We start from the raw sequence: 26249 nt of genomic DNA, 5'->3' as shown, positions 1-26249 counted from the left end.
ATGCGACCTCTTTCCAACTTCCGATGTATTTTAGGAGAGGCTAAGTAAAATAAAACGATTGCGCGTCTCCCTCTGTTGTTGTTTTCCCTTCTTTCAGTTCAAAATGTGCCCCTGGACTTGTCTTTCCTCCGGATCACTAGTCTTCACCCACGGAGAGGCTCATGCTGACTATCCACCAAAGTGCCATTGGCCTGCCGGGTGGATTTGACTGCCTGCGTCACTCAGGCACAGCTCAGGGAGGGCTTTATAAAAAGCAGGTGCCGCATCCTGCTCTTGAGGAGACTGGGCTAGGGAACAGCTCTGTCCCTCTCAGCCTTAGAACCAAGGAGCTTCCGGGGGAACCTCCGCCATGCAGCTGTTGGCCAGGCTGATTGCTGTTCTGCTGCTGGTGTGGAGCATGAGAGCATCCGCCTTGCCCGGGGAGGATAAGTTTTCTGTACAGAGCAGCAGCAGGGTGAGTTGAAAAGGGACAGCTTTCCTTAAAAATTCTAGGGTTTTGTCCAGAAGGCTTTTAAGGTTTCTGGTGCTTTAAAAGATGGGCAAATCCGCCTGGTGGAGGAGAGGAGACTCTGCACAAGAGGGAGGCTTTTTGGAGAGGATGGAAAGGGAATGGGAGTACGAACAGATGTAAATAATGGGGAGATCTGAGGAATAAAGAAAGTGAGCAAAAGGGGAGTAAGTCAAATACCGAAGGTTTTTTTTCCCCAAGGTTGTTGTCTTTTTTTCTTGAGTAAATAATATCAAACTCAAACTAAGGACTAGCATCGGAATGCAGAGAGAACGAAATATTTTGCAGCGCAGCCCCAGAGTCCTGCCTGGCTCAGTTAGCAGGACTTATTCCCAGGTAAGTGGAGGCTGGATTGCAGGCTAAGGGAAGGAAGGAGAGGAGAAGAAACAGAAAGAAGGAGAGGGAAGGAGAGTGGGTCCATCAAAGCAAGAGAGAGAGGAGAGAAGGGCTTTTAGTTAAATGCATGCTTCTTGTTTAGAAAGGATGTCAGCAGTGGCAAAACAGTCCTCTGGGGTGGTGCTGCAGCTGAGTGGTAGAGCATCTTCTTCACATGCCAGAGTTCCCAGGTGCAATCTCTGGCATCTCCAGGAAGGGCTGGGAATATCCCCTGCCTGAAACCCTGGATAACTTCTGCCAGTCAGTGTAGACAATACTGAGCTAGACAGACCAAAGGTCTGATTCAAGATAAGGCAGTGTTCTTCTAATGACTACCGTTTGTTTTCTCCTTTTCCTGATCGAAATCCAACAGGTGTGGTTCCCCAAAAAATTTTTTTAGAGAGGTGGGGACTACACCTGTTACATTTCTGCCTGTGGTTAAATGCACCACTGGGAAGTATGTGGGCAGGAGGGGGTACGCAGTACAGTCCTAAACATGTCAACTTGAATGTCCTATTGAAATCAATAGAGGTGTCTCAGGTGTTTGAGATTGCAACCATAATTTACAAAGGCACAAAGGGCTAAAATAAAAATTGACTCACGTATACTAAGGGTAATTAGTGATATTAGCTTACTGTTGTGTGCCAGGGAATGAGCTAAGCTATTACTATTTCCAATTTTAAATGCCTTTTTTCGCTGTCACGCTGCGCAAATTAGCTCTGTCTCTTATGAACTAGCATCTTTATTTGATCAGGGAGATTAAACTACTAGGCAGTGAAGCCTGCATTCCATTTCCCTTCCACCACACATGCATTCTTTGCTAAGCATTAAGTCTATGAATCCTTAACAGCAGGGTGAAATGCAGAACCCCCCCCCCCGTCTATGTAGCTTCCTGGGGGCATTGCCTGTGTCGAATCCCTGTCTGCTGTGCTGTTCTGAAATTTTATTTATGTTTTTAAAAAACCATTTGCATGTTTCTTCTCAGTCCAAAAAAGCAGCCCCCATCAAAGTGGCTCAAGTGAGGGAGGTGGGTGGATATATTCTATAGGATAAAACCAGGAACAGGATAAAACAAGCAAAGCATGAATATCAGGCACAAACTTCAAAGGAAGCTAAAAGTGAGGGGGGGAGGAAGTCTTGAGGAAGGGCTTTAGCTCAGTGATTAGAGCAGAACTTTTCAAACTAGAGCATCTGCTTTACATGAAGAAGGGCCCCAGCACTGATCCCTGGCATCACCAGGTAGGACTGGCCCCATGCCTGAAATTGCTTGAGAGCTGCTGCCAGTCAGTGCAGACAATACTGAGCTAGGCAGGCCAAGGATCTCGCTTGGAATAAGGCGGCACCCTATGTTTCTGTGTCTTCAGGGAAGGGCCACAGCTCATGCTTTGCATGCAGAAGTTCCTAGGTTAAACCTGTGGCATCTCCAGGTATACCCTCTGCCTGGAGAGATGCTGCCAGTCAGTGCAGGCAGTACTGAGCTAGATGGACCAACAACCTGATGCAGTATTGCAAAAGGCTGCAGTTCAATGGCAGAGCACCTGCCTTGCATTAAGAAGGTTTCAGATTCTACCCTGGCACCTCCAGTTAAAAAATATCAGGTAGAAGGAGAAATGAGAATCCGGTTGATGCCAATTATGATAATATATTTCAATCCCACCTTCCTTCCAAGCAGCCATACCCGGTTCGTCTCCCCACCCCATTTCATCCTCACAACAAGGTGGGTTAGGCTGAGAGAAGACAGGTAACCTAGTGAGCTTCATGGGCAAGTGGAGATTCGAACCCAGGTCGCCCAGGTCCTAGTCCAGCACTCAAACCACTACACCACACTGGCTCTCAGCCTTTGTATGACCTGGCTGACCTTTCTGAGAGCTGGGTGCTAGACTGGGATGGATCTTTGGTCTGATCCAGCAGCCAGACGCTTCTTACGTTCTCCATGTATTTTATTTCTCACAGTGACTCTCTGTTTTTAAAACCCCTTTACACTCTCCAGCAAGGGGGGAGGGACTCACTTTCCTGCTTTCTCTTTGCCCTCTGCCCTACTGCTTGCTTTGTGATTGCAGGAGCAAACCAAAGCCCGAAAAGGTCTGATCCTGAAAATGCTGGCAGATCTACTGGACGGGGTGGACGTGAGCCATGATGGGACGGCTTCCTCCGACGCGGAAAACCTGCTGGAAAGCAACCTGGAGGAAGAGCCCTCTGTGTTGGGGAGGTTACCCCAGCTCACCCAGAGGGATCGCAAAGCCCCCTGTAAAAACTTCTTCTGGAAAACATTCACTGCCTGCTAACACCACCAGCACCAAGCACTCATTCCCCAGCCTTCCCCTTGTATTTGCTCGTGGATCTGGGGGGGGGGGGGCTCCGACTCTTCTCTCACTGTGTAGGGTTGCCAACTTGGTGGCAGGGGTGGGTGGGGATTAATAGGCCTGGCCTGCTCCCGTCTCTTTAACAGAAGTTTGATCTGCAGCTCTTCCTCCTCCCCCCTAGTCCCTCTTTCCTTTTGTGCTATGTATTTAAAACTGTAAGCCTGAGGGCAGGGATTGTCTTGTTTCAATTAGTTCTATGAAAGCTGTTCTTGGAAGACTTCTTGGCTGGACAATGGGGTACAAATGCTCTAAAAAAAACCAATGATAATAAATTGTGTCCAACATTAACTCCACTCAGAGTAGATCTGATTTTCACTTTCCAAAACAATGTGTGACCCGAAACACAGTCGTCTTTCAAAATTCGCACTTCCCTGAATTTTGGAAATGCAGTTCTCCAGCCAAGAATTCTTGCAAATATGTTATATCGGGGCAAAGTGTGCATTTAAAAAATGTATTGTGTTACTGAAAAAAGCATATAAAAACACTATAAAAATATTAGGGGCAATTCCTTTGCAAAATGCTTATATCAGGCAAAACCATGTACAAAAAAATGTGCATATCAGAAGAAATTTGCACCCAAATGCTGTTGAATGTTCACGGAAACTTGTAGTGTGCTCACCATAAACTAATGTGGCAAATGGAACACAAGAAAAATAAGAAACAGTGAGAAACTGAAATTGACAATTTCACCCATCCCTCAGGCTAAAATTATTATTTGGTTGTAATTACGGTAATCATGCAACCCATGGACTGTAGGCCCCTAGCCATAGAAACGTAAGGGAAAGTAATGCATTTGCAGAAATTGTTTCCCTCCACTGAATGAAGAAAGAAACCTTTCTGGCTGCTGATGTCCCATCAGAGCTGCCAACTTTGTTACCAAACTATGCTCCTCTGCCTTTAACCATTGTTTGATGTGCAGGCATTGGTATATAGCACTGCTTATCTCCATGCTGCAAAAAGCTTTCACCCGCTGCTTTCTGCAAATCAACAGGTGCTATTAAAGGCATAGGAGCATTCCAGATTATTTCCCCCCATGAGTTGGCAACGTTCCCTTCTACACAGCTCCTCAATTCCCACATCTGGGATAAATCACTGGACTAGGGGTATTCAGGATTTGTGGGCTGCAGTCAACTTTTACTTAGAGTAGACCCACTGGAATGTAAAAGCATGACTAAAGCCACATTCACATATTTGAAGCACTATGCTACCACTTTAAGCAGTCATGGCTTCCCACAAAGAATTCTGGGAGCTGTAGTTTGTTAAGGGTACTGAAAGTTGTTAGGAAACCCCTATTCCCCTTTCGGATCTACAATTCCTAGAGTGGTTTAACAATCATGAGGGAACTCTGCAAATTGCAGCTCTGGGAGGGGAAGAGGGGTCTCCTAACAACCCTCAATTCCCTTAACAAACTACAGCTCCCAAGATTCTTTCGGGGAAGCCAATGACTGTTTAAAGTGGTATGATACTGTTATGATATGAAGGTGGCCTAATTTAGGTCCATGCATTTCAGTAAGTGTACACCAAACAAAACTTAAAGACGTCCCACTGTGTTTAATAGAAATCCACAGATGAGTGTGTGTACTTTTGTGACAGAGACCGAAATGGATTTCTTTTAGCTGGCATGGAACAGACTGAGGGTTGTTGCTGGGGGCCTTTTAACACAGAGCAGAAAATAACCGACCACATGTCAGTCTCTGCAGATCAAACAGGGCTGTTGAAAGGGACATGGAAACAAGGGAGCAGTTGAGACAATGGCTCTGCCCCCACATTGTGCATCATCTCTGGCCTCACTAAATTACTGTACAAAAAAACCACTCAACCAGCCATTGTTTTAAAAAGCATCTGTCCATCTGGTGGGGTTTCTTTTGCTCTCTCTTTTTTTTAAGAAATAAAAAATCTTCATCCAATGTTTCAAACTTTTGGTTTCATGATGGTTCCATCCACAAATAAAGCATGACCTATGGGCGCCTTGGGAATACGACCTGATATCTGTTTTTACTTATTTTTCCTTACTACCGCGGCACGTCCTTCGAAAGCCTGCTTCCCGGTTTGGATTCCAGACAGATAAAAAATGCACAGAGTAAAATGATAACATTTGCTCCCGTGAGAGGGAGCAGTGGCCACCACTTTGGATGGCTTTAAAAGATATGACAAATTCATGGAGGAGGGAAAGGCCATGCTCTACTGCCCAAGGCAGTTGGCCTCCATTTGTCTCACCAGACAATGGAGTACGCTTCTGCATTAGCAGCACCAAAGTGACCTTCCTGGGGTGCAAGCCTGGACAGTGTGTATGAAGGTCCTGGGCTGCCCAGACAACAAGAACCCCTCTCAGCCTCAATGATGTGGTCCAAAGGAAAGCAGAGCAGCACATTTGGCACCAGCTTGGCTGCAGGACTTGCTGGGAGGAGTCATCTTAGGGACTCCACTCCAGATTTGTGAAGGTTTATGCGTTAGTCTTTTCTTCTCCCGAAGATATCCCTCAAGGCAGCAGAAGTTTAGGAGCAGAGTTTTCCTTCTCACATTAGGGATTTCTTCCCAGGTTGATGAGCCCCATCTGCCCCCCACTTCCCTTTACACCATGTGAATAAAACCACCTACTTGACTGTTGGACCCACTATTGGTGTGATGGCCTGGGATTCGGACTTGGAGGCTGAACCTGAGGAATCCCAGCCTGCACAGGGTTCCCTGCCTCCAAAACCAGCTGAGCCAGGTCTGGGGCATGAGCCTAAAGGGTCCTCACCTGTGCTGGATCCTCAGGTGCAGGCACCAGCTGAGTCTGCTCTGGCTCCTGAGGTGATGGAGGACGCATTACCTGTAGGTGCTCCACTCTCAGCCCCGTCAGGGGAAGCTGAGGTTGCCTCTGGGTCCGATAAACCTCCAGCCTCTCCTGGGCTGCAGAGGCTTAGGGCAGAGAGGCGGAGGGAACTAAGTTCCCTCAGGAGAAGTGCTCGCCTCCAGGCCAGGGGAAGCAAGTCACCTGAGGATTGTGGCCGCCCCATGCCTCACGGCAGATAAAAGCCAGCCAGCCCCAGTCCCAAGTTGCAGAAGCAACATTGTTGGTCACCAGTTCCTGCTTGAACCCTGCCCTGCACCCAGCCTCAGCTTTTACGGACTGCTTCCATATTGCTCCTTCAACCTCAGACTGGACTAGGACCTCGTCTCTCAATCTGCCCATGGGACCAGCACAATTGGCCTTGTCTGCTCAATTCTCCAGAGACTGGATTTACATGCAAGGGAAGCCCCTAACTCATTGAGTGTTTGAGACCCATCAGATACCCCTCACCTGGTTTAGCTGGTCATTCAAAGCTGTTCCCAGGGTGTGGCCACTGCCACATGCTGACAGCTTCTTGGAGCCAAAGGTGAGTGAGAGCTGAGTGTAGGGTGAGGACCTAAAGGGGACAAACTACCCCAGAAGGAGCACAATATGTCCCCCACCAGAGGTACTATCCCTCCCCTAACATCCCATACTGCCCGTAGCCTCTGAATACCAGTCATAGGGAGCTGTTGCACTTATGTGCTGCTTTCAGTCCACTGTGAAAATAGACCGCTGGAACCGGCAGCCAAGCTCTTCTTATGTTCTTAAGTTGGCTGGCTTTTCCAAGCCTCTCCAGACAGAAGACTAAAAGAGATTGCTCATCCTCCCCCATGCTTGGGAGAAGGGCCTTCCCAGGTCACTACCAGAAATAAATGGACCCTCCTTAGCCATAGGCAGCCCACCTCCAAATTCCAGTTGTTCGGAATCACAAGTATAGTGTTATTGTGACAAAGGTTCATCTTTTCCAACATCTGGGTTGCAGCTGCAAAGAGCTGTAAAAATACATAGTGTGGGGACTTTCAAAGCATATCCCGAGGACTAGGAAGAGGGAGGGATGGAAGAACACATTTTCATCCGTTTCATTACAGCAATGGCTGGGTTAGTTTCTGGCCCTCCTGATGTTGCAAAACCCACCATTCCTGACCATGCTGGCTGGGGTTAATGGGAACTGTAAAGGGTGTGCTTATTTCTCAAGCATTTCAGCTCCAATTATCACTGACTGTAATTTCTGTATCCCATTGCCATTCAGCTCCCACCTGAGTTTGCAATCCTTGTGAACGATACTGATGCCAACAAAGGAAACACACTGAATGTTAATTCACCACGGACAATGAACCAGCAGCTACAGACAAAGGACATCACACACACACACAAACACCAGCAGCAGCAGCAACAACAGCAGCATCCCCACCACTTTTGCCTTGTCCCTCTCATGTTTGCCTAAATACCTACACAGAAACCAGGATGGAAACGCTCTCCAGCAGCCTCCTCCCAAGAGGCAAAAGAACCGCACAGCCAGAATCTCCAGCAGTCAACGAGGCGTCAAAAAAGCAGCCTGACAACCATCAAAGTGCCAATGAGAAACGTGCCCTTTGCAAAGGAAGACAGGTGGTGTGTGTGAGGGGAGGTGGTCACATTAGTAGGAATTGCTCATCACCCTAGGGGTGAAGTCAGGAGCCTTGCAGCCAACGCAGATGACATTGAAGGTGACGGAAAGCTTGTACTGACCCACGCCTCCCTCTGCCCAGCGCTGGGCCATAGGGCTTTTCCATAGTCAGTTTCATGTGAAGAGAAAATGCCGGAGTTTTTTTTTTTTTTAATGTGCACTTCCAAGTTACTTTCATTTTCTTTCTTTTTTTATATAATTTTTTTATTGAGTTTTACAATTTAACAATCAACCAAACAACATGTGACAATTATCTTATAAAAGAGAAGAAAACTCCTCCCCATGGCTTCCCTCAGCTTCCCCTTCTGATTCTTTAAATATTTACTACTTCTGCTTGTTATCTTACCTTTATGATCTTACACCTAAATGCTCTATATTCTAATCATCTTCATCCCAAATTTTCTTTCATAATTACACCTTGCACTCAGTTACATTCCATATTATTATTTCTTGACCTTTGAACTTATTTTCTTGTTTGTAAGTGTTTAGTCAAACCCTGCTGGTGAGTCCATTTCTTTGCAGTATTTCCATAAGTACAATATGAAAGGTTCCCAGTCTTTTTTAAAGTCTTCATTGTCATTGTCTCTGATTCTACTTGCTTTCATTTTCAAAGCGAATTTCTCCAAATCATCGAACGGTTATAGCTCCCGTTGGTAGAGCATGATTCTCTTCATCTCAGTTGTGGGTTTGAGCATCACATTGGGCAAAAGATTCATGCATTGCAGGGGGTTGGACTAGATGACCCTCATGGTCCCTTCCCACTCTGCAATTCTATTAGTCTAAGAAAACTCAGCTAGTATCAGGTTAAATGTTTTTAGAAGCATTTAAATAGGTAAGGGGACTAAACACAGAAATATAGGAAGCTGCCTTATCCTGAGTCAGACCATTGGCTCCATCTAACTCAATACTGTCAATATTGACTGGCAGCAGCTCCCCTGAGTTTCAGACAAAGGAGTCTCTCCTAGCCCTACCTAGAGATGCTGATTATTGAACCCAGGACTTTTTCCATGCAAAGCAGATGCTCTGCCACTGAGCTGTGACCCTTCCCCAAGAAAAGACTTCCTCTCTGCCTATCACTGTATCCATTTCCAAACTCCAGTCATAGTCCCAGGTGAGCAAACGAATCACCAAAATGATAGGGGAGGGGGGCAAGAATCTAATCTCGAAGCTGTGCTTCAGCACAAGGCCTGCGAGAAGGCAGGGTGCCTGACCCACCCACCACTGGGAGCTAGCAGAGTGGAAAAAGCTGCCTGATCCCTCTTGCAGAGCAGAAAATCCAGGCCAACACTGAGCCGGGGATCAGCTGGCAAGGATGTGGGTTGGTGAAATCCAGGAAGGACTGAGCTGGGGAAGGCTGTGTAGCGTCCCCATGAATGCAGCTTGAATCACAGGCGAGAGATCCAAAGGGAAGTGCACAACAAAGACATAAACTTCTGCAGCTTGCGAACGCAGCAGGATGGAGGGAGGATGGAAGGGCGCCCCTTCGCATTATTTTCCCCCGGTATGGCTGGAGAGTCGAATCTGAATAGCAAAAGGCTTTCTAGATGACACAGGAGTCTTCGTTTTGCAGGAGCAGGAGAAAGCAAGAGACTTGGGTTATTACTGAAGTCATCCTGCTGATCTGAAAGGCTGCACGCAGAGCGAGCTCCAGGCATGTTATAAGACCAGAAGAGGAGCCCTGCTGGATCAGCTTGGAGGCCCTCCTGGTCCAGCATCCTGGTCTCAAAGTGGCCAATCATGGGATGGGCACTAACAGGAAGCCCAGAAGCAGAGTGCAACTGCTGTGCCCCTGCCTGCTATTTGATGCTCCTTAAAAGTCATAAGAACCTAAGAAGAGGCTGTTGGATCAGGTCAAGGGAACATTGGAGTCCAGCTTCCTGTTCCCACAGTGGCCCACTGAATACCTCCTGAAAGCCCAGAGGCAGATCATGAAGGCAAGAGCCCCTCTCCCACAGATACCCATAAGAAGAGCCCAGTTGGCCCATCTAATCCAGTATCCTGTTCTCAGAGCAGCCAGCCAAATGCCCCCAAAGGAAGCCCTCAAGCAAGACCTGAGTGGAGGGTCGCAGATACCCCCATCCTTACCCCAGAGAGACTCATTCCAGAGGGTAACCATATTAGGTCTTCCGTAGTGAACACACACACCTTTTTGCCTCTCAAGGAGCAAAAAACTTATTCCTCCCTATGTATGCATGTTTGCTCCTTTGGATAGTGGAAAGAGGGTGACATTTTCTACCATGGAAGGGACAAAGGGTGATTTTGGAAAAAAAAGAAAAGAAGCAGCAGCTAGACCATCATTCTTGTTGACACCGGATTAATCTCTCCCCGCTTCTCATCTGGGCTCTACTTAACAGCACCGTAATGACCAGAAATTGCCTCTGACAAATCAGTGGTGAAGTTTGCCTAGTCGCAGCTGCCATGCCGATGGACGAGTCATTATTCTTTCAATTTAGCCCCCTGATGCGTCTTAGCATGCCTTTCGGGCTCCCCGTATGGCACTCCTTAGCCTGGCTTGCAGGGCAACTGCCCAAGGCTGATCCCCTCCACCCACACCCTGGAGAACGGCCTAATGAGAATGAATGGAAAGCCCTTTCACAGCAAATGGGACGCAGGTGGCTCAAAATGGCTTTTTCTCTTGGCCACTTTAAAACCGGGAGAGGGGGGAGGGGGAGGGAGGCAAAACTATTCACACCATATATTGGAAGCACTCAGATACCACTTTAACCAGTAATGGCCTCCCGTCCGCCCCCTGAATTCTGGGAGCTGCAGTTTGTAAAGGTGCTGAGAGTTGTTCAGAGGCCCCCTATTCCCCCACCTTACTCTCCAACATTTCTCTGCTGAAAACAGGGACGGCCTAAGGAAAAGCAGGATTTTGTGGGATCAAATCAGAAACTGGGACGGCTTCTGCAAATCCGGGACTGTCCCTGGTAAAATAGGGATGCTTGGAGGGTCTGCCACCCCGGAGTTACAATTCCCATAGTGGTTTAACAATTAACTCTTCATCATGGGGAACTCTGGGGACTGTAGCTCCATGAAGGTCTCCTAAGAAAAGCACACACCCTCACCTATGGATTTCTATTAATATGACTAGGTCATCAACAATGAAGTTTTACTCAGCACAGAGTCACTGAAATAAAAGGAACTAAGTGAGGACACATTCAGCCCATACATTTAAGGCACTAGGTAAAGGTAAAGGTAAAGGTACCCCTGCCCGTACGGGCCAGTCTTGACAGACTCTGGGGTTGTGTGCCCATCTCACTTAAGAGGCCAGGGGCCAGCGCTGTCCGGAGACACTTCCGGGTCACGTGGCCAGCGTGACATCGCTGCTCTGGCCAGAGCCAGAGCCAGAGCCAGAGCCGCACACGGAAACACCGTTTACCTTCCCGCTGGTAAGCGGTCCCTATTTATCTACTTGCACCCGGAGGTGCTTTCGAACTGCTAGGTTGGCAGGCGCTGGGACCGAGCAGCGGGAGCGCACCCCGCCGCAGGGATTCGAACCGCCGACCTTTCAATCGGCAAGTCCTAGGCGCTGCGGCTTTAACCCACAGCGCCACCTGCGTCCCTATTTAAGGCACTATACCATGTTAAACAGCCATGGTTCCCTGCTCCCTCAAAACAAAACAAAACAAAACAAAACAAAGTACTCTGGGAGCTGTGGTTTATCACAGGTGCTGAGAGTTGAGGAGACTCCTATTCCCCTTACAGCATTACAATTCCCTGGGAAAAGGGATTGACTATTAAGCTACTCTAGGAATTGAAGCTGGGGGGGGGGGTAAGGAGAAGGGGATAACTCTCAGCAACTGTAACAAACTACAGCTCCCAGAATGCTTTTGGGGGAAGCCATGGCTGTTCAAAGCAGCATCATAGTGCTTTAAAAGCATGGGGTGAATGTGTCCTGAGTTCCTCAAGCGTCCCTAGATTGCTCAGCTCCCCCAAATCCTTTTGGCAGTCCAGCAAGCAGCACCTAGCACATGCCTGATCCTAAGACTCCTTTTCAGCAGCAACAGGATCAACAGTCATTTTGCGACACAGAATCCCCATTAGCTACGAAGTTGAAGCCCATCTTTTTCCTTCTGCCTGTGACACTTCATTTTCATCACATATATATTTTCCCCAGGAAAACTTCTGCCTCGAAGGTGCGAAATTGCAATTATACACTTCAGAAGTTGTTTTGAGGAGCAGCAAAGTGTGTGTGTTGGGCGGGGTGGGGGGAATGATGGCTCTCAGATCTTTCAGATTCCATTACGGTCCTTCTGTGAAAACACATCGACTCCCATTACAGGGATGCCACTCACCCACAGAACCTCCATTTCAAGGCCGAGAAAAGTGATTAAGAAAAGTTGAAAGAAAGAGCCTCTCTCTCAGCCAGTCTGGATCTCCTTGACCTGTCAAACGAAGGTGGTAAGTTGTAGGGTAGTGGAACTTTCAGAAGCACAGAGTCCCTTGATGATGATTTTATTATTTATATGCCGCCCATCTGACTGGATTGCCACAGCCACACACCCTCGCAGGCGAAGCCAGGACCAGTCCTACCACTAGGCAGTGAGATGATTGCCTCAGGCGGCATATGCTGGGAGATGGTGGTGCTCCTCAACTCTTCCTCCTGAGCTCATTAACCATACCTTTCTGTTGGAAAAGAGAGCTGTGCCTTGCATCTAGCCCTGCACATTCATGGATCTTGCATCTTGCCCTCCACCTCCACCTTGCTGATCTCCCTCAGGGGCAGTGCAGTGCCATGCTGCTAGTATTGAAGTAGGATACAGAACTACAGTGGTACCTCGCAAGACGAATAGTTCGTAAGACGAAAAACTCGCAAGACGAAAGAGTTTTTCGGTTTTTTAGTTGCTTCGCAAGACGGATTTCCCTGTGGGCTTGCTTCGCAAGACGGATTTCCCTGTGGGCTTGCTTCGCAAGATGAAAATTTCTTGCAAGTTTGTTTCCTTTGTCTTGCAAGTTTGTTTCCTTTTTCTTGAAACCGTGCATTCAGGGGGTGCAGTTGCGACTTGACTTCGAGGAGCAACTAATAGCACACGGTGTGGTAGCCTTTTTTGAGGTTTTTGAAGACTTTGGTGATTTTTGAAGCTTTTCCAAAATCCGTGCTTCGCAAGACGAAAAAAATTGCAAGACGAAAAAACTCGCAGAACGAATTAATTTCGTCTTGCGAGGTACCACTGTATAGCCACAGGTGGGGGTGTCATTCTTTCCTTTGCCTCAGGCAGCAAAATGTATTGGGCTGGTCTTGACTGCACCCTTTCATAACTGCACCCCCTTCTAAGATTATACAACCTTCTGAAATTATACAATATTCTTAGAATTCTACATTAACTAGGGATGCATTGCAACAATCCAGAAGATCGCCATGTGTTGCCTTTCAGCTACAGCTTTTATTTTTCTGTGGACATGGGCAAATGATTCTGAGTGCCCCAATATCTTCTTCTGTTGTGAATTAACTTGTGTTTTCCATGAAGTTCCATTGTGCATAGCAGAACTCACACATCATTTTCTTGAAACTGAAGGATCCTGTGTTTTCCTTAATTGCTTAGCGTTGGAGCAAAGCTTTGTTCTAACTCCTCCTCAGTGTTTTCTCTGCACACCTATTCCCCTCCCAAAGCTACAATTCCTAGAGTTCCCTGTGAAGAAGGTTCGATTCTTAAATCACTCTGGGGACTGTAGCTCTGGCAGGGGAATAGGGGCCTCCTAACAACCCTCAGAACCCTTAGCAGACTACAGCTCCCAGAAATAACAGGTGGAACAATGGAATGTATCTAATGCTAGCCTTGCTAAAGCAGAAGAAGAGGAGTTTGGATTTGATATCCCGCTTTATCACTACCCAAAGGAGTCTCAAAGCAGCTAACATTCTCCTTTCCCTTCCTCCCCCACAACAAACACTCTGTGAGGTGAGTGGGGCTGAGAGACTTCAGAGAAGTGTGACTAGCCCAAGGTCACCCAGCAGCTGCATGTGGAGGAGCCGAGACGCGAACCCGGTTCCCCAGATTACGAATCTACCGCTCTTAACCACTACACCACACTGGCTCTCCAAGCAGGCCCATCTAAGCTAATAGACATGGCTAATTTAGTTCAATTAATCTCAGTAGGTCTACTCGGAGAAGGACTTAGTTGGATACAACCAAGTGGGGGGCAGGCGGAAGGGAGGGAGGGAGGGAGGTATATGAAATCAGGCACAAGTGTTGGTCTGGATCCCACCCCCTTTGAAATTTTGCACTACATAGCCTGGCTTCTCGGGCAGTGATCTATAGAGTTTGTGCATGAAGTATTTATGTGACCCTCAAACACTTGGCACTCCAAGGCACCTCTTCCACATGCTTCAATGTTACGACTTGCCATCAAAAGCATCCATCTGTTTAAAGCCTGGATGCCAAGTCTGGTGTGGGAGCCAAGTCAACAGATCAAATGCAAGTGTGATGTTTGCTCCTCCACTCCACTTTATGATGATTTAACAATTGGGATGAAAGCTTGCAGAGCTGGATTCTGACTTACAGTAGCAGATCATAAGAGTACAAGGCTTAATTTGAGTCCCCATGAACTCAGAACCCAAAGGAGAGAAAGGACAGGCTCAGTTTCCAGAGTCTGTCATGCTCTGCTATCTTGGTTGCACCTAGAAAGGGCAGAGACTTCAGTAAAGAAATATAGAGGATTTAAACTGCATTGGGAGGGAGGGGTTAGAAACAGAATCAATAGCAAACCCCTACATCAATAACAACTCAACAGTTTGGAAAATCTGGAGTAAAAATAATAATAAGTGATATGTTTCTGCAGTTTGTGCATTGGGAAGAAGCTGGTTGTCCATACCACTCAATGTACTTGTATACAGGACTTAACCCTAAAGCTAACAAGCTGTTAGAAACCTCGTTAAGGAATAATACAATTACCAGGTTTCAATTACATCAAGTCAAACATTTTATAACAATACCCAGTATCATAAGCCAAGCCACTAGACGTCCTCTCAACTTGCGAGACATTTATTGCTCAGACCACAAAGAATGGAAAGTGTATAGTTTCAGCAATCTATAACATTTTGTTGGGTGAAAGTATAAGCATTCACAATGGATTTTAAGTCATCTGGGGACAGAACTTACAACTGAACACTGATGAAACTTTATAGAGGTGTAGAAGCAAAAAGGCGCCATTTAAATCTGTCTCTGCCAGTTGAGAGAGAATGCTTTAAAAACAGTGTTCTTCTGGGACCTCATTCCCCACACTCTGAGCAGAATAAACAATATGCTTTTTTCCCCAGCGTTGGAAAGAGGTGTGGGGAGCAAGGTGGGGAGTGAGGTACCTTTTTCCATATGTGGTAGCCATACAATGGCATTCTTCCATTCCGGAATGCTGTATGTGAAGAAATCAACAAAATCGCTCGTCAGTCACTGCAGCTATATCCACAACTAGTTTTGCTTGTAATCTAAATCAGCAATACACAAAGACTTGGTAATCTGTCTGTTAACTGCTGTAAGACTTTTTATGGCCCCAAATGGGAAAGTCCTTGAACCGAACACACTATTCCCGGTCTCCTAACTTTGGAAATGTCATTATCTACATTGGACCTTCCATATTAGTTCCCTCTACCACCACCACCCCTCACTTTGTGTGCGGTTTGCATGTATGAGCAGAGACCAACTGTGAGCGATGATGGAATGCAAAAGAGACAAAGTTCCGCGTTGCAAGTTTCCTACACTAGAGTGGTATAGTGCTTGCAATGTTGGGAGACTGTGGTTCTAAGTCCCCTACTCAGCCATGAAGCTCAATGGGTGACCTTAGCCCAGCCTCTGTCTCTCAACCTAAACTTACAGGGTTGTTGTGATGATAAATGGGAAGAGGAAAAACATGTATTCCTTTTTGAGCTCCTTGGAGGAAAGGTGGAATATAAATGCAATCAATCAATCAATCAATAAAACAAAGCTGATACCAAGAAGTGTGGACATCAGCACTAACACATAAACCAAAAGCAATAATAAAATGAACAGAGTCAAGCATATTTCAGAAGACTTGTTATTGCTTTATTACTTGTGCAAATAGGGAAGAAAATAGTTGGCAGCCACTGGCAGCTCATGGACAACTTTGGCTGGGAGATCAGGGGCGGTTCCTGTAAAAACACAAAGAGATGCACATGAATTTCTAAACTGAACTTGTGACCCAACAAGGTCATGCCAATGTTACATTGTAAGTCCCTACCTCATAATGTGTTGTTGTTGCTGTAAATGTTACAATTCAGATAAAAACATCCTCCTCCCCCCCAAAAAAACAAGTTAACTATGTTCTGTAGTTAATGTAGACCCATTGAAATTAATGGGCATCACTATTAATTTCAATGTGTCTATCTGAGTAAAACTTGGATACAATCCAGTATCTGCCCAAAAACCCACAAGTGAAAACTGCATCCTTTTACAAAAATCTTGTATATGGGCTCTATTAGCTCCCCCCCACCCACCCCGATCACTAGTTGCCTTTTAAAAGTAATGCAATGCTACAAACAGCAAAAGAAATAAATGAATCATAACCCAATATAGCAAGACACGCAAAATAAAATTTAAAATGTGCTTCGAAATGTACACTTTGGGGGGGGGGGACATTTGAAACGCTTTCTTTTTTAAGGAAATGTCTTTATTGCTTCAACAACAGAACAGAATAACTTAAAATGCCCACATATCTCAATGCAAATGTTTCAAATTCACAGATGATTGTACTGTCGAGGGCCAATGGGAGTTGTATTTCAGAACATCTGGAGGGCACTGGGTTGCGAAAGGTTGCTTTAGGCATGAAAATTATCTGGAAACTTATTCCTCTGTATGCTTGGAACGGAATCTTCTGCTTATCATCGGCATCATTATTAGCGATCAGTTCTTAAATATTTTCCCTCTGGTGAAAAATATCAACTTGCTTCTCCGAGCTGAAGGGCAGAGGAGGCTGGCACAAATCTGCAGGTGACAGGCAGTGTTTGCTGCCTCACAAAACAGACACCTCGGATAACAAGGGCTGACTGTGATAAGCTGGAAGTGTAATTACAGGATATCTCGGTGCAATTCATCTCTGGAGCAAGGCGGTAGCTGTCACTGTAAGTCAGAATCTCTCTCCATCGGACCTTCTGAGCATGTGGGCGTAGAGAGAAACAGGCGATAATGCGCAGGAGATTATGTTCAAGTAATTAGAAACGTGGCCTCTGTAAATAAGAAGGGGTGTGGGCGCAGTGGCAGAGCACCTGCTTTGCATGCAGAAGGTCCCAGGTTCAATCCACAGCATATCCAAGTAGGAGTAGGGAAGTCTCCTGCCTTAAACCCTGGAGAACCATTGTTACAAGTCAGGAAAGGCAATACTGAGCTAGACGGATCTACTCAATGCATGGCGTCTCAGGGGAAGGATCATAGGTGTCCTGCAGATCACACTTTGCACACAAAAGGTCTGTGGTTCGATCACCAGCATCTCCATGTAATGTCTGCTGGAGAGCCACTGGCAGTCATTGCAGGCAATGCTGACCTAAATGGATCAATAGTCTGACTTGGTATAAGACAGATTCCAGTGTTTATTGGATGTATCCACAGCTCACTGGAAGAGCATCTCCATTGCAGACAGAAGGCCCCAGATTCAATCTCCAGCATCTCCAAACTGGGCGGGTAAAGAAGCCTGCCTGAAACCTTGGGCAGCTGCTTTCAGTTAGTTTATATCAGCTTTGCCTAACCTGGTGCTCTTGAGGTTGGACTACAACTCCCATCATCCTTGACTATTGGCCACAGTGGCTGTGGATGATGGGAGTTGTAGTACATCAACATCTGGAATGTATCAAGCTGGAGAGGACTGCCACAGGGATGTGGAGCCTCTGACATGCAAGAGAAATAGACTAACATATCCATCCCTACTCCATATAAGGCAGAACTAATATTTTCACTTTACTTTTTCTTTTGTAGGTATGTACGCATATAAACATGTAATTATGCTTAATTTCCAGCTAGATTTGTGATCAATGGTGAATAAAGTAGTTAGTCAGTACATTGCATTACATGTAAAAAGGAACTGTTAATATTTACACTGTCTACTCAATTTTCAAAACTCAGATCATAGCTATACGTTGCCAGTATCACTGCATAGTTCCTTTATTAATTCTAGCTTAATACCAACTGATAGCACCAAATACTACCACGTACACTACAAGCATAATGTAGTAAAGTGTCATATAGGCCAAGATTATAAATGCAATCTTTGGATGCAACAACCCATTAATACTGCTTTTAGTTAGCTTGAAGAAATGATGGCAGTTAATATCTATTCCATATCTGATTGCCAAAAAGTTTATAAATCAGACCCAATCACCCTTAAAGTATTGGGAAGGGGGCTCCCTGCCACTTTGTAACTGAATGCGCTTTGTATCTTTTGCCATGAATTGGGGAAACCTTTTTTTCAGGATGAGGGCCACATTCTGTTCTGGGCAATGCTCGGGGGGGGGGGGGCACATGTCAGCAGTGGGTGGGGCTACAGACAAAAGGAGGTGGAGCAACAAATGTAAACATTACCTTCATACAACAGGCTAATCTCTATACACACATGCGCACTAATCCCCCTCCAAGCAATCAGGAGGCATTAACAAAGTTCAGGGACACATTTCCTTTTTTTTCTTTTAATAATATTTATTAAATTTTAATTTAACAATAAAATACATAGATAATAACACAATCTTTTCCAATATCCACATTTCATACTCACAACCCTTGTTCCTGCTTTCTAAACTCATAAATTTTACCAGCAAATTATTAACTTGGTTTAATTCATATAGTATAATTTTCCAATATTAATATCTCAAATTTTGGGATTTAACATACTCTTATTGAAACTTAATCATAAAATGTTACTTATCCAAAATTTATCTTTTCGTCTTCCAATTAAATTTAAATTTATATTCTTTATAACTAGTTTGTTGAGGCCACGTTTTTGCTAATCTTACATCTTTCTTAACATTCATACAATTTACAATATTTTTGCAGATAGTCCTTAAATTTCTTCCAGTCTTCCTCCACCAGTTCTTCTTCCAGGTCTCGGATTCTGCCACTCATCTCCGCCAGTTCCATATAGTCTATCAGTTGCATCTGCCATTCTTCCAGTGTGGGTAATTCTTGAGTTTTCCAGCTTTTAGCGATGAGTATCCTTGCTGCTGAGACGCAGGTGGCGCTGTGGGTTAAAGCCTCAGCGCCTAGGACTTGCCGATCGAAAGGTCGGCGGTTCGAATCCCTGCGGCAGGGTGCGCTCCCGCTGCTCGGTCCCAGCGCCTGCCAACCTAGCAGTTCGAAAGCACCTCCGGGTACAAGTAGATAAATAGGGACCGCTTACCAGCGGGAAGGTAAACGGCGTTTCCGTGTGCGGCTCTGGCTCGCCAGAGCAGCGATGTCACGCTGGCCACGTGACCCGGAAGTGTCTCCGGACAGCGCTGGCCCCTGGCCTCTTAAGTGAGATGGGCGCACAACCCCAGAATCTGTCAAGACTGGCCCGTACGGGCAGGGGTACCTTTACCTTTACCTATCCTTGCTGCTGGTGGCGCTGTGCGTTAAAGCCTCAGCGCCTAGGACTTGCCGATCGAAAGGTCGGCGGTTCGAATCCCTGCGGCGGGGTGCGTTCCCGCTGCTCGGTCCCAGCGCCTGCCAACCTAGCAGTTCGAAAGCACCTCCGGGTGCAAGTAGATAAATAGGGACCGCTTACCAGCGGGAAGGTAAACGGCGTTTCCGTGTGCGACTCTGGCTCGCCAGAGCAGCGATGTCACGCTGGCCACGTGACCCGGAAGTGTCTCCGGACAGCGCTGGCCCCTGGCCTCTTAAGTGAGATGGGCGCACAACCCCAGAGTCTGTCAAGACTGGCCCATACGGGCAGGGGTACCTTTACCTTTACCTTTATCCTTGCTGCTGTTGTAGCATACATAAAAAAGATTTGATCCTTCTTTTGCACGCTCTGACCAACAATGCCCAAAAGGAAGGCCTCTGGTTTCTTAGGAAAGGTATACTTAAATACCTTTTTCAACTCATTATATATCATTTCCCAGAAAACCTTCACTCTAGGGCAAGCCCACCAGAGGTGAAAGAATGTTCCTTCAGCTTCTTTACATTTCCAACACTTATTGTCTGACAGGTGATATATCTTTGCTAGCTTGACTGGGGTCATGTACCACCTGTATATCATTTTCATAATGTTTTCTTTCAAGGCATTACATGCCATAAAAGTCTATAACTTTTCCCAGTCAGCAAACATGATGTTATAGCCAATGTCCTGTGCCCACTTTATCATAGCTGATTTAACCATATCATCCTGTGTATTCCATTTTAACAGCAAGTTATACATTCTTGAAAGTGTCTTAGAGCTGGATTCTAACAGTTCTGTTTCTAACTTTGATTTTTCCACCTGGAATCCTATCTTTTTGTCCAACTTAAAAACTTCTTTAATCTGAGCATAATGTAGCCAATCTCGCACTTTATCTTTTATTTTCTCCATACTCTGCAACCTCCAGTTATCTCCATCTTTTTCTATTATTTCCCAATATTTCGGCCATTTGGCCTCCATATTGAGTTTTTTCAGGGCCTTAGCCTCCATTGGTGATAACCACCTTGGGGTCTTGTTTTCCAATAAGTCTTTATATTTCAACCAGACATTAAATACTGCTTTTCTGACAACATGTTTCTTGAAAGTCTTATGTATTTTAGCCTTGTCATACCACAGATATGCATGCCAACCAAACGCATTGTTGAATCCTTCCAAATCTAAAACATCAGTGTTCTCAAGAAGTAGCCAGTCTTTCAACCAGCAGAAAGCTGCTGATTCATAATACAACTTTAGGTCTGGCAGGGCAAAGCCCCCTCTTTCTTTAGCATCAGTTAATATCTTAAACTTAATTCTGGGCTTTTTGCCCTGCCAGACAAATTTTGAAATATCTCTCTGCCACCTCCCAAAACACTCCATTTTGTCCACAATCAAAAATCACTGTTTTGTTTTGAAACAAAAACAACATTTTTGGCAATACATTCATCTTGATAGCAGCAATACGTCCTGTCAAGGAAAGTTTCAATCTTGACCAAACATCTAGATCCCTTTTAATTTCAGACCAACATTTTTCATAATTGTCTTTAAATAAATTCCTGTTCTTCGCTGTTATGTTTACCCCTAGGTATCTTACTTTTTTAACCACATTTAATTCTGTCTCTTTCTGAAACCTTTCTGATTCTGAAGAAGTCAAATTTTTTTCTAAGACCTTGGTTTTTTGCTTATTAAGTTTAAATCCCGCCACTCGACCAAACTCATAAATCAGTTGCAATACCCTTTTAGTACTAGGCTCTGGCTCCTGTAGGGTCAAAACTAGGTCATCTGCAAATGCTTTCAGTTTATATTGTTTTGCTCCGACCTGGATACCTTCCACCAACCGGTCTCCTCTGATCATATTCAAGAGCACTTCTAGGACCGATATAAATAACAAAGGGGATATAGGGCAACCTTGTCGTGTTCCTTTTTCAATTCTAAACTCTTCTGTCACCTCATTGTTGACTATCAGTTTTGCCTTTTGCTCCGAATAAATTGCCTCTATCCCATTGTAAAACCCCCGCCCCACTCCCATTCCTTCCAAATTTTTCTTCATAAACTTCCAGGAGATATTGTCAAAGGCCTTCTCCGCGTCTATAAATATCAAGACTGCTTTTGTATTAATGTTTGTTTGCAAGAGTTCCAAAATATCAATAATGTTCCTTGTGTTTGCAAACAAATGTCTACCTGGGAGAAAGCCTGCCTGGTCCTTGTGAATTACTTCATTTAAAACTTTTTTAAGTCTGCTTGCTAAAATGTCTGCAAATATTTTGTAATCCACATTTAGGAGGGAGATGGGGCGGTAATTCTTAAGTTGTGTCTTTTCAGTTTCTAGTCTGGGTATCAATGTGATGAAAGCTTCTTTCCACGACTCCGGTGCCTTCTTCCCCTCCATAATTTCATTGCAAACCTCCATTAATGGATGTATCAAATAGTCTTTCAATGTCTTATAATATTTGGAGGTAGGCTCCTCTGGCCCTGGAGACTTGCCCAGTTGCATGTTCTGAATGGCCTCCTCAATCTCTAATTGTGTTATTTTATAATTCAGGATTGTTCTATTCCGCAGAGACAACTTTGGTAAACCATTCTTCTTTAGAAACTGTTCTATCTCTGATTCATTTTGCGGCCCTTGAGTATATAGTTGTTTGAAATATCTCTGGAAGCACTTTCTGATTTCCACTGGGTTCTGAATATTTCTTCCCTCAATTTCTAAATTGGTTACTGTGTTCAGCTTTTGTCTCTTTTTCAGCTGCCATGCTAGCAGCTTTCCACATTTATTTGCCGATTCAAAGGATCTTTGTTTCATTAACTTAACTTTCCATTCCACTTCCTGGTTTATCAGTTTTGAATATTGTGCTTGATAATGTTTGATTTCTCTTAATATCTCCTTTGATTTCGGTCTCGATCTTAACTTCTTCTCACCTTCTTTAATTTTCTCCAAGATCTTATCTTTCTTATCGTTCTGTACTTTTTTCTTAATAGTATTCTGTTGTATCAGAAACCCCCTCATGACCGCCTTACTTGCGTCCCAGACAGTTCTTTTTTCCACCGTAGTGTTCAGGTTTATCTCAAAATAGTCCTTCAAAGCTTTTTGGGCCTTTTTAATAATATCCTGATCTCTAAACAAATTGTCATTCATTCTCCATCTAAAGGAGCTGGTTGGAATTAATCTCATATCCATCTTCACCGCATTATGGTCGGAGCAAGTCTTTGGACAGATTTCTACTTTTTTTATCTTGGGTGCCAGGCCTCTGGTTATCCAAATTTGGTCGATTCTTGTCCATGTCAGTTGGGCTTCAGAAAAGAATGTTCCTTCTCTTCCTAGAGGGTTCTTTGTTCTCCAAGTGTCAATCAAGTCCATATTGTCAGCCATTTCAAAGAATGTTTTCGGTAGTCTGCCGTCTTTTGTCACGTTTTGGCTATGTGACTTGTCCATATTGGTTGATACCACTCCATTCATATCTCCCATCATGATGATGTTATCATAGTCCAGATAGTCCAGCATAATCTCGTGCAGCTTCTTGTAGAATTCCGATTTTCCCTCATTTGGCGCATAAATTCCTAATAACAAAAACTTTTCTCCTTGGGTCTGGATCTCAATTGCCAAAATTCGTCCTTGTTCATCTTTAAATAAAAATTTTGGTGACAGGCTCTCTTTTGCATATATCACCACACCTCTTTCCTTTACTCGATCCGATGAGATAAATTCTTGGCCTAATCTTTTATTTATTAACACTTTTCTATGTAGCCTAGTCACATGTGTTTCTTGCAAGCAAATAACGTCCAATTGTTCTTTTTTCAAAATATGAAATATCCTTCTCCTTTTCTCCGGGATGTTGGCGCCATTTATGTTCCAACTCAGAAGTTGCAGAGACATCCTCGTCAAATCTGTTATTGTTCTGGTGGTGGTATCTTTTTATCCTGGTCTACAGACCCCAGAGGTGTAGGTGTGGGTACAAGCTGTGGTCCAGCCCCTGAGGGTCTTTCAATCCCTTTCTGAAGGTCCTCTCCGTAAGTATTCAAAAATTTATCTCTGTCTTCAGCTGTTTTAATTTTCACCTTCTTCCCCCTGAACGTAAAAGATAGTCCTTGTGGAAATTCCCACCTAAAGATAATCAAGTTGCTCCTCAACAGCTTGACTAATTCAAGGTAGGTGGATCTAAGATCCAAAAGTTGTTTAGGAATGTCCTTGTAAATCTCTGCTCTTTTGTCCAAAATTTCAAGTGACTTTCCGTAATGTAGTCCTAGTATTTTGTCCCTTTCCTCCTTGGATCTCAGGGTAATCAAACAGTCTCTGGGCTTGTCCTTCCTTGTAAATTTCCCAAGCCTGAAAGCAGTCGCAATTTTAAAGTCCTTTTCCTCCTCCAAAGGCCACCACTTGGAAAATTCTTTTGTTAAAAACTCAGTTAAGTTCCCTTGTTCATGTTCAAGTTCTGGTATAAACCTCAATTTTAGGTTATTTTCCCTGGCCCGAAGTTCAATCATAGACAGGTAGGCCTGTTGTTCCCCAACCTGCTTATGGAGTGGTCTCACCTCCTGCTCCAATACTGCAGTTTTCTGAATGGCTTCCTCTGCCAATTTCCGATTTTCTACAGTGGATTCAGATAAATTGCTAATTGCTTGAGCGTTCGAAGTAACTTGTTCAGTTAACTTGTTAACAGAATCTCTGGTCTGGTCAATCTTTGCCGTTTGTTCATCCACCTTTTTATCTAGGCCTTCCAATTTTTCAAGTATTTTGTCTAATACTGAAGCAGTTCCACCTGTTGCCATATCTTCACCCAATAGCTGCTCACTTTCTTCTAGTTCCAAAACATCAGGGACAGATGATCTGCGCGGCTGGGAAAGTAAATTCAAAGTTGTTTGCTTTTTTCCTCTACCCGCTCTTGTTTGTCTCCCAGTGCCGCTCATTCCACTTCTGTCTACGAGTCAAGGTCAAACTGAGTATGTTCTCATGGGAATCCACAAGCCCATAAGATAAACAACCAAATAGGAGGAAAGGAAACCAAAAGGAAAGTCACGTATAGTTGTAAATCCAAAGATCCTCTAGGGGGAGCCCACTTGTATTGTAGGGAAGAAGTCAAATTAATTAATATCAGTTATTAAAATTTTCCAAACTTCAATACTTTAAAAAGAATGTCCAAACAGCCTTTAATTTCTTGAAAACCTTCAGCAGTTGTATTTAGCAGAGTTGGTCTCAATATATAACAATGTCTCAATAAGTGCAGGATGTAACAGTTCAAAGCAACAGTTCCATTTAGGCTCAGCTAATACTGGCTCCAGCAACAAAATATCAAAGTCTTGCAATCTGACAGTTCTGGTGTCTAGGCAGTCCGACTGCCTGGGATTCTTTGTCAATTTGCAAATCCAACAGTGGAGGTATCACACAGTTCATGAATTAAAATAAAGCTTTCAAAAGTTAAGTCCTAAAATAGCTTAAATAGATGTAAGAGTTGATTGTCTTTTGACACCTCTTCAAAGGCTCCAGACATCAAAGCCTTTGCTTTAGATCTTAGGCAGTGGCAAGAGACGGACTTCCTGGTTACGTCTCTCGCTTTTAGCTGAACTAGCAAAAATTTTGGTCCCAAACCTTGTCTTTTCTTATCTTACTCATGAGTTGTTGGTTTCAAGCCGAATAATTCCAGGAAAAGAGGACAGCGCTCACCGACAGCAGCTACGCGGCTTCACTCCGCAGAAAGAGCGATTGACTCACAGCACCACGCTAACCCTTCCACGTTCCGGGACCTCTTACGGGGTCCCTTCTGCGTTTCGGGGGGGGGCGCTCCTGGTGCCCGCCAAGTCCCACGGCCACAGGCTTACGCTACCTGCGGTTTCCCGATGTGGGTCTCCGCTGCGCCGTAGCGGACGACCCGTTCCTGCGGAGCTCCCTCTTCCCGGTTAGGAGAGGGCAGCCACTGCCGGACGCGCCGCCTCCGGAAGTCCAGGGACACATTTCCACCCACGGAGGGTGTGAAGCTGAGGCAGTGAGGAGCATGGCCTGAGGTTAATTTTCAGGCAGGTTTGCCCTGTGTAGGAGAAATTAGCCATGGTTTGCATCCAATATTGGGTCATACGCAGAGCAGACCGATGACTTAGTTCCGTTCATTTCAAAGGATCTGAACCAGTGCGGTGTAGTGCTTAGGGTGCTGGACTAGGACCTGGGAGTCCAGGGTTCAAATCCTCACTCGGCCAAAATGCTCACTGGGGTGTTCTTGGCCCGGTCACTCCTTCTCAGCCTAACCTACCTCACAGGGCTGTTGAGGGGATTACTTGAGGAGGGGGGGAACCACATACACCACACTTGGGCTCTGTGGAGAAAAAGAGAAGATACAAATGTGATAACTAACTAACTAACTAACTAACTCACTCACTCACAGCTGGATATAATCCCTTTCTTCCTTTTTCTCAACTGAGGGACTGAAAGTACTGTTTAAAATAGCTAAACATGCAAAGTCTGCCTTCCGGTTGTGAACAGCACAGCTGAGGCTACACAATCAGCTTCTCCTCCCCTATTACCCATTAAAACAGAAAAGTCATGGTGGTTGAAAAGATCAGGGCTTAATTCCCAGGCTTTGTGAAGGGAGTCAACTTCTTAAGTATGAGAGCACACATAATCTGATGTCAGGTATATTTGTCTCTTTTCCTTAATATTTTTTTTCTTTTCCTTTTCCTGTACTTGGTTGCAGAACATTGGCTATATTTCTCCCTGTGTTTACCCATCTTGCACAAGAATGGGGAAGACCCGGCTGGCGAAACAGAGCTGCTATTGCCTCATATGCCTCTGCTTTGTCCTCTCCCAGCCAACCACCAGAACAAATCACGCGCTTCTCTACATCTCTCCCCACCTTTTTACCCTTCTGACTCTGCTTTCCACTACACGGCTCAGCTCAACTTTTTCTCTGAAAAGCTTTTAAACTCGGCACTTGCCCTTCGACTGTGTCCCATCTGAACTTTTCATTTTCTAAG

At 44.9% G+C, this 26249-nt stretch overlaps 2 protein-coding genes across 11 annotated transcripts in view; one reads left to right on the top strand and one right to left on the bottom strand.

Annotated features, from left to right (window-relative positions):
• Positions 1-5224, top strand: CORT (cortistatin). The gene is made up of 2 exons (XM_079989194.1): positions 1-454; positions 2947-5224. Exons 1-2 carry the CDS (start codon positions 350-352, stop codon positions 3166-3168), a joined length of 327 nt encoding a protein of 108 aa, XP_079845320.1. The 5' UTR covers positions 1-349; the 3' UTR covers positions 3169-5224.
• Positions 5225-14691: 9467 nt separating this feature from the next.
• TARDBP (TAR DNA binding protein) overlaps positions 14692-26249 on the bottom strand; it is a 49282-nt gene continuing 37724 nt past the window's right edge. For 4 of the 10 annotated variants that reach the window (XR_013841599.1, XR_013841600.1, XM_079987125.1 and 1 more), the window contains 2 exons: positions 15750-15828; positions 14692-15074 (listed from right to left, as the gene is read on the bottom strand). Coding sequence is in view for 5 of the 10 variants with exons in the window: in XM_079987125.1 (XP_079843251.1) it covers positions 14876-15074; positions 15750-15828 (278 nt within the window). In the remaining 5 variants the exon portion in view is untranslated. Of the gene's footprint in view, positions 15075-15720; positions 15829-25528; positions 25592-26128; positions 26245-26249 lie in introns of those variants that run through there. The other 6 variants (XR_013841598.1, XR_013841601.1, XM_079987127.1 and 3 more) reach the window with 4 other exon arrangements.

This window comes from Podarcis cretensis (genome assembly GCF_951804945.1).
Source record: "Podarcis cretensis genome assembly, chromosome: 8".
NCBI lineage: Eukaryota > Metazoa > Chordata > Lepidosauria > Squamata > Lacertidae > Podarcis > Podarcis cretensis.
Note: the sequence above shows the minus strand (reverse complement) of the source record. Positions and strands in the feature narration are given on the sequence as shown.